This window comes from Ursus americanus, chromosome 14, assembly GCF_024610735.1.
Source record: "Ursus americanus isolate L20-20 chromosome 14, mUrsAme1.1.p, whole genome shotgun sequence".
Lineage (NCBI taxonomy): Eukaryota > Metazoa > Chordata > Mammalia > Carnivora > Ursidae > Ursus > Ursus americanus.
The window spans coordinates 32,530,499-32,544,108 of record NC_142140.1 but is presented as its reverse complement, the minus strand read 5'-3'; the positions used below and the strand labels follow the sequence as shown (position 1 = coordinate 32,544,108).

The window sequence follows — 13,610 nt, the reverse complement described above, 5'->3', positions numbered from 1 at the left end:
AAGTGTAGCTACCATCTGTCCACAACAGCCAAACTGTGGAAGGAGCCAAGATGTCCTTCAAAGGATGAATGGATAAAGAAGATGTGGTTCATATAAACAATAGAACATTACTCAGCCGTCAGAAAGGATGAATATCTAGCATTTACATGGACGTGGATGGAACTGGAGGGAATTATGGTAAGTGAAATGAGTCAATCAGAGAAACACAATTATCATATGGTTTCATTCATATGTGGAACATAAGAAATAGTGCAGAGGACGATAGGGGAAGGGAGGAAAATCTGAAGGGGGAGAAATCAGAGAGGGAGACAAACCATACGAGACTCTTGACTCCAGGAAACAAACTGAGGGTTGTGGAAAGGGAGATGGGGTGGGGGGATGGGCATTAAGGAGGGCACGTGATGTGATGAGCACTGAGTGTTATATGCAACTGATTAATCACTAAACATTGTATCAACAACCAATGATGTACTATACCTTGGATAATTGAACTTAAATAAATAAAAAAAATTTTTTTAAAGTCTGCTAGGATTCTTTTCTCACCTGCTGTTTCTTTGTTATCTCATTGGACATCATTTTAGCGGAGTCTAAGACTTTAATTGCACTTTCATCTTCTAAAATGTTCCCTTCTGAAGACGATAGTGTTTCCAAAATTTTTTTCTCTATATCTTTTAGCTGTTTCTTATTAGCTGCAGACTGAAGAATAAGGGCATTTCGTTCCTCTTCTAATTCTGGTCTAAAAAGATAGAAACAATTAGTTTAAATTTGTAGTACTTTAATATCTAAATATTAGATATCACAATTTTGTAGACATTTAAATAACTTTGTAGACATGTAACAGAAACTAAGATATGTAACACAAACTTTATCCCAAGGAAAAAAGTTATTTCCATACAAATGATAATTTGAGAAATCTGAGCAAAAAAAGATCACTAATTGTATATATATAAAATGTGGCAATAACATGTACTACAGGAAGTCTAAGAATGTGTTAAGTTTATCCATATAGCTGAGATGGTTATACAAGGACAGGAACTGAAGAAAAAACACAATAGTCAACTTCTTATTTATTCCTTGGCTTTGTCATATTCAGTGTTATTTTCATCATGTCTTCCACAAGAGCAGAAAAGATGACTTGTCATACAATTGCTTTTTCAAACAAAAAATAAAACTGGCACTTAACATATTCTCAAAGATAGTATAAAACTTCAAAATAACATAAGTCACCATTTTATAGGATATGTTAGGACATGGTTCTGTCTTGGATATTATGTAAGTAGGATTCATATATTGGAAGTAACAAAAGTACCTCATGATTACATAATATCACTTATAATTTGGTTTCATGTAATAGACTGCTTGATAATGTTATGTGAAGCTCCAAGTGGAATCAAAGATTTCCTTCAGGAAGTAATTCTTTTCTAGTAGCCCTATCAGGTATCTTAGTATCTTTTCTCTTTTAAAAAATTAACACATCCTAGTAATGGAAAAATACATAAAGAGTAAAAAAAATAATTACCCATGATCTTATCACCCTCAGAGATGATCACTGTTAACATTCTGACATATTCCCTCCCAAACTTTTTAGTGTGTGTATATATATACACACATATATATACACATATACACACATATATACACACATATATACATATTCTATTTATACATTAACTATTTTTTATAAAATATTACTCATACCATACATATATACATATACAAACATACATACATACACATACATATATACACACATATATATACATATATATTTATACATTAACTATTTTTTTACAAAATATTACTCATACCATGTATAGTTTTGTATCCTGCTTTTTCATTCTTATCTAAATATTTCATCACTCATTCTTATTTCATTATCTCACTATATTATTCCAATATTTCATTATTTCAGTGACATCCTGCATTTAAATCTTTGAACTCATTTCTGATTTTGTCCACAGCATATATTCTTCTGAGTGAACATTTTTTGCTCAAACAATCAGATACAAGTCAGAAGTCATGGTATGTCATCTGAATCCTACTACCCATACTAAGAGCCCAGTATAGTATGGTTGACTTATAACTTACTTGTTATAGAATGGCAATTTTACTTTTTTTTTTTTTTTTGAGAGAGAGAGAGAGAGAGTGCACGGGAGCACTGGGGGGGGGGAGAGAGAGAGAGAGAGAATCTTTAGACACTCAGCATGGAGTCTGAAGTGGGGCTTGATCTCACGACCCTGAGATCATGACTAGAGCCAAAATCAAGAGTCAGATGCTTAACCAATTGAGCCACCCAGGTGCTCCAAGAATGGCTATTTTAAAGGATTATATACTTACTTTATAATAAGAAAATGTAAAATTTGACAAGGTTTTGAAATAATCACATAACAGAAGTATTAATGGCCTACAAATATTCCTCTCTAGACCATTTGGAATCATATAAGAAAATACATACCTCTCCTTTGCAACAACGATACCTAGTAACTGATCTTCAAGTCCTTCTGGAGTTATCATGAAATTGAGTAAAGATACCTTTGTAGCCAGTTCTGGCATATAGTGTGGATTTCTCAGTTTTGTGGTGATATAAAACTTGAAATCAAAGGAATACTCAATAATGACCTCACCAAGTCTGATGCAATCAATGCCACCTATATTTCAGAAAACAAATGCATGATAAGTAAGCCAAAGTTGTATAGCCCCTCCATGTTTCTTTTTTTTTTTTTTACTATAAGAATGAAGGATTTTTTTTAAATGTTATGTTAGTCACCATACAGTACATCATTAGTTTTTGATGTAGTGTTCCATGATTCATTGTTTGCATATAATACCCAGTGCACCATGCAATACATGCCTTCCTTAATACCCATCACCGGGTTAACCCATCCCCCCAAAACCCTCAGTTTGTTTCCTGGAGTCCATAGTCTCTTGTGGTTCATCCTCCCCTCTGTTTCCCCCCTGCCTTCATTTTCCCCTTCCTCCTCCTAATGTTCTCCCTGCTCTTCCTTATGTTCCACAAATAAATGAAACCATATGATAATTGTCTTTCTCTGCTTGAACTTATTTCACTTAGCATCATCTCCCCCAGTTCCATCCATGTTGATGCAAATGTTGGGTAATCATCCCTTCTGATGGCTGAATCTGCTGAAGGGCATCTTGGCTCCTTCCAGTTTGGCTATTGTGGACATTGCTGCTATGAACATTGCCCCTCTCTCTATGTTAAGGTTGTTCTTAGGTTACAAGTAAAAGGCTCTAAAGTACTTTAAAATAGAACAGAGATATGACAAAATCATAGGCACAGAGGCAAGTAAGCAATTACACAGCAGAACTCATTCATTCTGGAGTGGCATGAGACATTTTCTCTGGTTGTCTTGGAGCCTTCTAAATCAAGATTCTTTTTGATCTTACCTCCTCTATCAATTTTCCATCATGATTCCAAGATTATTTTTATATGACTGAAGCTCCTAAGAGTACTAGAGTTTATTATGGAAAGAGCCCAAATGTCCATCAACTGATGAATGGATAAAGAAGATGTGGTATAAATATACAATGGAATATTACTCAGCCCTCAAGAATGAAATCTTACCATTTGCAATGATGTGGATGGAGCTAGAGTGTATTATGCCAAGCAAACTAAGTCAGTCAGAGAAAGACAAATACCACATGCTTTCACTCATATGTGGAATTTAAGAAACAAAACAGATGAACGTAAGGGAAGGGAGAAAAAAACAGAGGGAGGCAAACCATAAGAGACTCTTAATTACAGAGAACAAACTGAGGAGGTTGCTGGAGGGAAGGTGGGCAGGGGATGGGCTAAATGGTTGATGGGTATTAGGGAGGGCACTTGTTGTAATGAGCACTGGGGGTTATATATAAGTGATGAATCACTAAATTCTACTCCTGAAACCAATATTACATTATATGTTAACTAACTAGAATTGAAGTAAAAACTAAAAGCCAAGCATGGAAAAAAAAAGTCCTAGAGTTTGGCAGAGATAAAATTTTTATAAGCGGAAAGATGTAAAGTGGGCAATGTCTACCTAAAGTCAACTCTAGTGCATACTAACCATTACTATTCATAATAATGGACTTTGTGAGCTCCATGGTCACAAAACAAGGGGATTTCAGGCTGGCTTCAACTTCTTTCTGTTCTCTACTGAATAACAGTCTAGATAACAGTGGTTAACATAATGACTAGAGGGCAAGATACTTATTCTAGATTATCTGACCAAAATTTATGCCTGGTATTTGTTCCAAATTTCCTTTCACACATAACAATGACACAGAAATTCTGAGTTATTAACATTATACATAAATTTATGTAGTGGTTTTCTTGCCTCAAAGATATGCCTCAAAGATCATCAAACCATCTTTCAGTTCTACCGACTAATATTAATGAACTTCTACCTTGCTTAAAAGTTTGTCTAAGTAGTAAAGGCTCCAAAGATGGGTCCAGTTCTTCACCAACATTTTCTAGTAGAAGAGGAGTTCCAAACTGAATACAGTTTTCCAATGTTCTCATATAGTCTGCATCAGATAGCTTAATAACACTAAGCTGATTTTCTCTTTCAGAGTTTTTGATCCACTTATTGGCTTGACCCTGTGGGTCAATCATTAAAGGCCTAGAATATAACAAGAGACATTCTGAGGGGAATAAATAGATGTTGATATTTCTTTCAAATTATGTAATTTAACAAACATCACCATCAATCTGTACAAATGCAAAGTGTTTCATATACATTATCAGGATTAATCATTACAAGAGTCCTTTGAGAGAAAGGTAAAAAGGAGTTTTATTGTCATTTATTTTTGTTTTTGTTTTTTTGTTTTTGTGGGTTTTTTTTGTTTTTTTAAAGATTTTATTTATTTATTTGACAGAGAGAGACAGCCAGCAAGAGAGGGAACACAAGCAGGGGGAGTGGGAGAGGAAGAAGCAGGCTCCCAGCGAAGGAGCCCGATGTGGGGCTTGATCCCAGAACGCCAGGATCATACCCTGAGCCAGAGGCAGATGCTTAATGACTGTGCCACCCAGGTGCCCCTACTGTCATTTATTTTTGAAATGAGGAAATTCAGTCTCAGGGAATACTTTGTCCAAGTTTCCAAAACTAGTTCCATGTCAGAAGTAGAATCTTGTGAACCTGTAAACTATGCTCTTTGCAATACAATGCAGTTTTCATGGTAATTTTAATAAATGACATCTATTAACATAATATAAAAAATAAGTCTATTTATTTGATAAAAATTTAAAATAAGAGATCCACGAGCCTATAAGGGATTTCCTCAGGTTATGAGAACCATAAACTAAGTTTCCAAATTTTGTCTGGTATATAGTTGAGATCTATTTAGTAAATTTTTCTATATAATTATGGAAAAGGCTTTGTGTTTAAGAGCAAATAATTCATGGTTTCAGATATTTAAAATATGACATGCTTTCTTCTTCTCCAGTGATGATACTGACTGTCCTAGGTTCCTTTTATATTCAGTACACTGCATTAAATCATTTTTGAAAAACATTAGTACAGGGGCACCTGGGTGGCTCAGTTGGTTAAGCATATGCTTTCAGCTCAGGTCATGATCCCAGAGTCCTGGGATCAAGTCTTGCAATGGGCTTCCTGCTCAGCAAGGAGTCTGCTTCTCCCTCTGCCTGCCACTCCCCCTGCTTGTGCTCTTTCTCCTCTCTCTCTCTGTCTCTGACAAATAAAATCTTTTTTAAAAAGTATAGAAAAGGGAGTTTTTGTCTCAAGTTGTTTTGGCTTTCTCAGACATTGTCTTTCTGTTTCAACTTCTAGGGATAAACTCCCCTTTCCCTTTGCCTACAGAAAAAAACCTCTTTAATCAATTACTATAAGATAATGCTTTTTAAAATTTTTTCTTTCCTTTCCAAAGACAAAACAATCAGCATTTTTCACAGAGCCAGAACAAAAAGTCCTAAAACTTGTATGAAGTCACAAAAGACCCCAAACAGCCAAAGCAATCTTAAAAAAGAAAAGCAAAGCTGGAGGCATCAGAGTTCCAGACTTCAAGTCATATTATAGCTGTAGTGATGAGGACAGTATGGCACTGGCACAAAAACAGACTCATAGATCAATGGAACAGAATAGAAAACCCACAAATGAATCCACAGCTATATGGTCAACTAATCTTTGACCAAGCAGGAAAGAATGGAAAAGACAGTCTTTTCAACAAATGGTGTTGGGAAAACAGGACAGCAACATGCAAAAGAATGAAACTGGACCACTCTCTTACACCATACACAAAAATAAATTCAAAATGGATGAAAGACCTAAATGTGAGAGAGGAAACCATCAAAATCCTAGAGGAGAACACAGGCAGCAACCTCTTTGACATTGGCTATCACAGCTTCTTACTAGATAGATCTCCTGATGCAAGAGAAACAAAAGCAAAAATGAACTATTGGGATTTCATCAAGATAAAAAGTTCTGCACAATGAAGGAAACAATAAACAAAACTAAAAGGCAACCTTCAGAATGGGAGCAAATGACATATCAGATAAAGGGCTAGGATCCAAAATATATAAAGAACTTATAAAACCCGACACCCAGAAAACAAATAATCCAGTTAAGAAATGGGCAGAAGATGTGAATAGAAATGAAAAGAAACAGACTCATAGATGACACAAATGTTGGAAACATTAGACAATAAATTTTAAAATAACTGTGATTAAAATGTAAAAGAGTTAGTGGAAAAGGTAGATAACATGCCTAAAGAGATGATCTTCAGCAGAGAGATGAAACTACAAGAAAGACTTAAATGGAAATACTAGAAATAAAAAATACAATGTCAAATCTAAATAATTCCTTTCATAGGCTGTGGTAGTCTCAACATAACCAGATAGTCTTGTAGAATTACCTAGATTGAAACTCAAAAAGAAAAATAAGAATGATTAAAAGCAAAACAGAGCATCCCATAGCTTTGGGACAATACCAAAGTGACTTACAAATTTAAGTGATACTAGAGAGAAAAGAGGGAGAAAATGAAATAGATCTGAGAAGCTCAGAGAACTCATTCAGAAAAAATAACAAGATTAACACACACACACACACACACACACACCCTTACACACATTTACCTAGACACATCATTGTCAAACTGCTGAAAACTAAAGATAGAGAAAAATCTGAAGATCGTCAGGTGAAAAAAAAAGTCACATTACATAAGGAGGAACTAAAATAAGACTTAGAGCAGAGGTCTTATCAGAAACTATGCAAGCCAGAAGCAATGGAATGACAACTTAAAAGTAAAAAAAGAAAAAGAAAAAAATACCTAAAAACCCATCAACTCAGAATTCTAAACCCAGCAAAAAACAGCCTCCCAAATGAAGATGAAATAAAGAAAAAAATGCTGAGTGAATTAATTGCCAACAGACCTATATAAAGGATGTGTCAAAAATATTCTTCAGGAGAAACTTTTAAAAAAATTCTTCAGGCAGAAGAAATATAAAATCAGAAACACAAAGAAAGAAATGAAGAGGTCCAAAATGAGGGGAAAAAATGAAAGTAAATATAAAAGACTTTTTTCCTTATATTTAATCATTCTAACAGATAAATTATTGTCTAAAGCAAAAAGAGTAACAATGTATTATGAGATTTGTGACACATGACAAAGTAAAATATGCAACAACAGCACAATAGGAAAGATATACTGGAATTATACTGTTGAAAGGTTCTTGTGCTATATGTGTAGTAGTATATTATTATTTGAAAGTATTCAGTGGGAAATTGAAGATGTTTATTGTAAACCCTAGAGCAAACACTAAAAATAAGGAGTATATAACAAATAAACCAATGAAATAATAAAAAACTTCAATTAATCCAAAGCCATGTGGGAAAAAAAGATAAAAGGAATAAAGAACAAAAGAGACAAAAAAGAACTAGCAATATAGATTTAAATGTAAATGTTTCAATAATTCCATTAAGTATAAATGATCTAAATACTCTGATTACAAGTGAAGAGAATTATGTCAAATTTATATTAATTCAAAAACAAAAACAGAAAAAGGCAAAAGCTTGTTTCACCTCCTTTCTCCATTTAAAACCCTCAAATTGTTGGAAATGTTCTGTATCTTGATTGTGGCAGGGATCATATGATCATTAGCCTTAGTCAAAATTCATAAAATAGTACACCTAAAAGGGATTTTTACTATATATAAACCATACCTCAATAAATCTGACTTAGGAATTTTTTTAATGAGGAAAACAAAGACATTTTCAGACCAATTCACAAGTTCTTTCTAAAAGAAACACTAAAGGGACAAAGGTAGTATTAAAAATCCATGAGGAAAAAAGCAAGCACCAAAGCCCTAATTGTAAAAAGTACGCTGTTTTCCCAGCTTATGACTCCTTCTGAGAACTACATTCTTGACCTCCAACACCCATGTTTGTTACCATAATGGCTTGGTCCCAAGCCATAGATGACTAAACCTAGGTTGGATATTTGTCCCAAGATAAGCCAATCAGATTTTTCTGTCACAGGAATTTGAAGTTTGACTTGATGGTCCTGGTTAATCTATATTTTTCAACTGATGTGTTTTGTGAACTTAGGAACTGAGGCTTCCATGGTGAGCAGCCATATGCACAGAGAAACAGAGATAGACCACATCATTAGAGATAAACTAATGAAGCAGCTATGCAAAGAATAACACAGAAGAGTATTCCTATATCCTAAAAGACAGAAGACTCAGACCAATGTTCACCTTCCAGAGGCCTTGTGGCCCAAACTTTCTCTGAGGTACACTTAAGAAAGAGTAACTAAAAGAGTGAACATTAACTACTTTACTGGGTTTTGCTGTCTGGAGTTACAGAGAGGAGACTAAGCCTCTGTGGCCACTTATATTGCTGTCAAGAAGGATGACAGCCATAGGTGACTAGACTGGGGTCAAGTGGCAAGAAGTGAAGTCTGAGCTATAAGGATGGCGATAAATCCTTTAAGTCACCCAGCCCATGGCCTGTGGGCCAGTTGGTCCACAAATAACAGGTAGAAAGAGTAACTCCATTGAAATATTACTTTGTTAGAAGAGTGAGCTTTTTGCCAGAAAATGACAGATTGTTTTCCTCAATTTACATACGACTCTGAAGCCTCTGGTTTCCTCAAATTTTAATTAAGATATAAATATACCAACAGCATTTTCTGAACTGCAATTTTAAAAATCTGAATGGCCATCAATAGATTGAAAGGAGTTCTAAAACAGAATTATAAAAACTTGGGGTATAATATTCTGTTAAGTAGAACTTTCTCTGCTCTACCAAAGAACATATTTTTTTGAATAGCTAAATATACTTTCTCAGATTATGATAAATTTACTCTAATTATCTAGAAGTTTCCATCTAAGGATGTTAACTAAGCAAAATTTGAGTGGATAAACACTCAAAATACAATCATACATGTTCTTATTTTGTTAAAACAATACTGTCAATATTAAGAAAACTTAGATGCCTTGAAGTAAGGTTTCCAAAGAAAATAAACACTTTCAGAATGTAAGATTTCCTCATATGTATCTCATATTCCACAAGATGACTAAAATTTCCATTACAGTTTTAGAGGTAGTGAATGTGATATCCTATTCCACACACTTCACAAAGTAATTAAGAAACAGGGATTTGGAAGTTAAATTGTTTGGGTTAAAATTCTGACTCCACCATTTTAGCTCAGTTATCTACTAAATTTCAAATTATTAAATCATTCCAGGCCTCAATTTCCTCATCTGTAAAATGGAATAATAGTAATCTCTAACTCATGGGAATTTTTGAGAATATAGGGCACTTAAAGCAGTACCTCATGAATGTAAGAACTCAACAGTATTTATCACAGTATGTTTGAGATATAGTCCCACGAAAAGACTTAAAATTAAATGACAACATGGATAATCATTTATAGGAAATGATTTCTCAGATAAGAGTAATTTCCAAGTTTTTCAAAGTGATATAAATAAAAGGATAATAAAACCATTTGAAAAGTTCATACAGTTGTCACACTATGTTAGCAATTAAAGATATCCATTATATTGCATAAATTATCAAGTTACAATATCTTAAAAACAGATAGAAATACCTAGTTAAGATAAATACAGTGAATAGTCAAAAACCGGAAAGAGCCCAGGTGTCCACCAATAGGAGAATGCATGGTGATATAGTCCTACAACGGAATATTACTCAGCAACAAAAAATAACAACTTTATGCTTTGTGGAAGATGCCTTACACAAAGACTATATACAGTATGATTCTGTTTATATGAAGTTCTAGAATAGGCAAAATTAACCTGTGGTGGAAAATAATCAGAGCAATAATTTCCTACTGTGGGGTAAGAGAAAGGATTTACTGGGAAGGGACTTAAGAAAACTTCCTGGATATTAGTCATGTTCTGTATCTGTATCAAGTCTACACTTTTGTTGGAACTCATGAATGGTATACTTAACTCTTGTGTATTTCATTGTACATAAATTTTACCTCAAAAGAAAAACAAACAAACAAAAACAACTTAAATTAATGATATGCATGCTGAAGCATTTGGGGGAAAGTATAAACATACCTGCAACTTATGTTGCAATGTATAAAAAGGATGAGTTGACGGATGGATAGAGGGATGGATAAGTATGTGATAAAGCAGCAAGAATAATAAAATGTTAATCGCAGAATCTAGGAGGTGGTGGGTATGTGGGTGCTTACTCTAAAGTCCTATCAACTTTTCTCTATATTTAAATACTCTCAAATAAAATATGCGAAAAGTACTTTATGTTCCTTACCAACGCCTGGAGTTATTAACAATCACTCCATTATCTATGGAGAAAGTATCTGTTGGCAACCCAGCAATATTCCAAGCTCTAATTTTTACTGGATCACCCAGAGTCTTACTCAATGAGAACTCCTCTGAACATGGAATTTTTTTCTCCTGTAAGAAATAAACAAATACCTAATGTTTTATTTCATCTTGTTGGTTGAAATATTTTTTAAATTATTGATTTGTCATTAGATATTATTTAATAATTCTAAAAAATAGAAAAAACTGAATTGAAAGTTGGACTATAAAAGTATTTTACTGATCAAGAAGAAAAAACAAGACCCTACACTTTCAGCTATTTCTTCTCTTCTTCATCCTTATTACCATCTTTTTCTTCACGACACCCTAAAACATACTTTGAATATTCAAAAGGAAACTTATGAAATATAAAACTATTACCTTGCACAACTTGCTCCAATTTTCTGTACATGTTTGTCGAAAACCAGAAGTGAAAGCACCAAGATAGGCTATTACTCCTGCTGATACTAAGACATCACCAGTCAAATTTTCATATATTATCTGAAGGTCATCTGCAGCCTGAGACCATCTGTGAGATCAACGAAAGGCAAAAGAGCCTCACCACAGAGAATGATGGAAGACAGTAATAGAAAGGGTAAGGGACTTCTAGTCCATATTTTATAACAAAAAGCCATGAAATGTTGGACTCCTATCTATAAAATGAGGAGGCTGGGTCCCTTCTAGCACTGACATGCTATAATATATCGATGCTATATGAATGACAATCCACCTTTCATTATTAGCTTATTAGGCATTTCTTGCAGAACTTGACCCTTCAGAATAAGCAAGAACAAAAACAAAAACATGCTGGCGTTTTGTCTAATAATTTTCTCCAGGATGATTTATTTGGTCTAGTGGCCCTGCTATTTGTTTCAGTATTTACAGTTAGTCTGTAAAACATAAAAAAATTTGCAATTCATTACCAAAAATTCCACTTAAGTTGTATAAAAGCTGGCGTACTAGTGATAAGTTCGGTATTTTTTCCATCTCATGAACTTTACAATAAAAAAGTGCATTTCAAAACCATCTAATCTGCACTATGAAGTACTGTCAAAGGCCTATTTCCTTATCATGCTATTCACTCAGCACATATAATTAATAAATGAGATAGCTGGCTAGCCAGTACAAATAAATAGGTTAGGATAAAGCTAAGTGTTCTATTTACATCAGTTCAGTTATATCTTCTTTGAAATGAATTTTAAGAAAGTGAGCCCTATATCCACTACTTCCCCCCGGCAAACATTTTATTATGAAAAAATCTGAACACACATAAAATTGTCAAGAATTATACAATGATCGGCCACACACTCACCACTTAGATTAAAAATTATCATTTGCCTTGTAAAAAATTTGGAAACGAGTGGCAAACACCATCCTTGACATTGATATTCTGTTGGGAGATGCCTGGCCAGGTGCCTTGTTGAATGCCCCACATTCTAAACCAGACGCTTAAAAATCAGTAATCATAATAAACACCCAAAGAAAGTAACATATTCAAGCCCAACTTTCTTAAATGTTAAAATAAATAGAAATCTGACCTCGATTTTTCTCCGCCCAGTCCTCCAATTAGTTTTGAGGCTCTTTCAAGTTTCTTAGCACAGAGTTCCACCTGGTCTTCTAAACGAGCCTTTTCCTCAGTTTTCTCAATAAATGTTCTTTGTAAATTTTCCAAATGATGTTCTACTTCTGCCAGTTCTGCTCTCTTCTGATTTAAAATCTCCATTATCTCAGCTAAGGACTTCTGAGCTTCTGCTAAGCGGGCTTTCTTAGGAGCCACTACCTGTTTGGGAGCAATACATGCAGCTAGGATGTGTTCTATTTAAAACTGACACCTGTATAATCCTTTATAGACATGATGGGTTAAAAGCGATTATTATTATAAATACATTTGTTACTGATAATAAATTATACAAAACAAACATTTTGCCTTAAATCTTACACATTTTTTTTACCTAAAGTAAAATGTATTTATATATCATATAAAATATATAAAACATTCTGGACTAGCAAATGATCATCTATAAAATAGACTAATTATTCCAGACTAACAAAATATTATAATATGTAGCAAAAACAGTACAAGATATAGCAAAATGTCTCAAAATAATGAGAAGTGGCCATTTAAACTGTTGCCAAAATCAGAGGGAAAAAAAACATGTAGCAGAAATTACAAATGTTTCATATACACGAATATGCTTTGTGTGTCTGGGGATGGCATTTTCAAGTCTGTGGTCTTCTTCCCAGTTGACTGAGGCACACATTTGCCTTGGGGGGGGGATTAAGACTATGATAATAGAATTACAAGGAGAAAGAAAGCCTTGATGTTCAGTTTCACTACTAAAATTGAATTTTCCTCAATTGAATTTTCCTTGAAAAGCCACACTTTGTTGAGAGAAAGGAGATTAACTAAAGTTCTTATGTTACTATGTTCATTAATATATGAGGAATGGGGTTTGGTCAACTTGATCAGGGAGTGTATTTTAAACCACTGGTAGAAAGAATTTAGAAGATGACCAAAGAGAATATCCGCCAGTTTGAAAGAAGGAAGATCTAAATCTTCTGGTTCATTGCCATGAATGAAGCTGATGGCAAAGAGGGAAGGAGGAGGCAGGGATCAGACACCAAATGTCCTGTTTTCTCTCCTCGGGGCTGAAATCCTCAAAGGGGAATGTGTTAAATAAATAAAGAGCAGCGAGCTCCACTTTCTACTTTTGACTTCAGAGGAGACCTTACTGACTATCTCCCTCCAACCCTACCCCAACACCATGGGGCAGCTGCATCAGAATTAGAATGGCAGGTG

At 34.2% G+C, this 13,610-nt stretch overlaps 1 protein-coding gene across 1 annotated transcript in view; it reads right to left on the bottom strand.

Annotated features, from left to right (window-relative positions):
• DNAH12 (dynein axonemal heavy chain 12) overlaps positions 1 to 13,610 on the bottom strand; it is a 191,437-nt gene that overhangs the window by 43,027 nt on the left and 134,800 nt on the right. Inside the window, exons 53-58 of the mRNA XM_045807406.2 lie at positions 12,349 to 12,590; positions 11,192 to 11,339; positions 10,758 to 10,903; positions 4,405 to 4,619; positions 2,456 to 2,648; positions 544 to 736 (exon numbers count right to left, since the gene is read on the bottom strand). Coding sequence (XP_045663362.2) covers positions 544 to 736; positions 2,456 to 2,648; positions 4,405 to 4,619; positions 10,758 to 10,903; positions 11,192 to 11,339; positions 12,349 to 12,590 — 1,137 coding nt within the window. The remainder of the gene's footprint in view (positions 1 to 543; positions 737 to 2,455; positions 2,649 to 4,404; positions 4,620 to 10,757; positions 10,904 to 11,191; positions 11,340 to 12,348; positions 12,591 to 13,610) is intronic.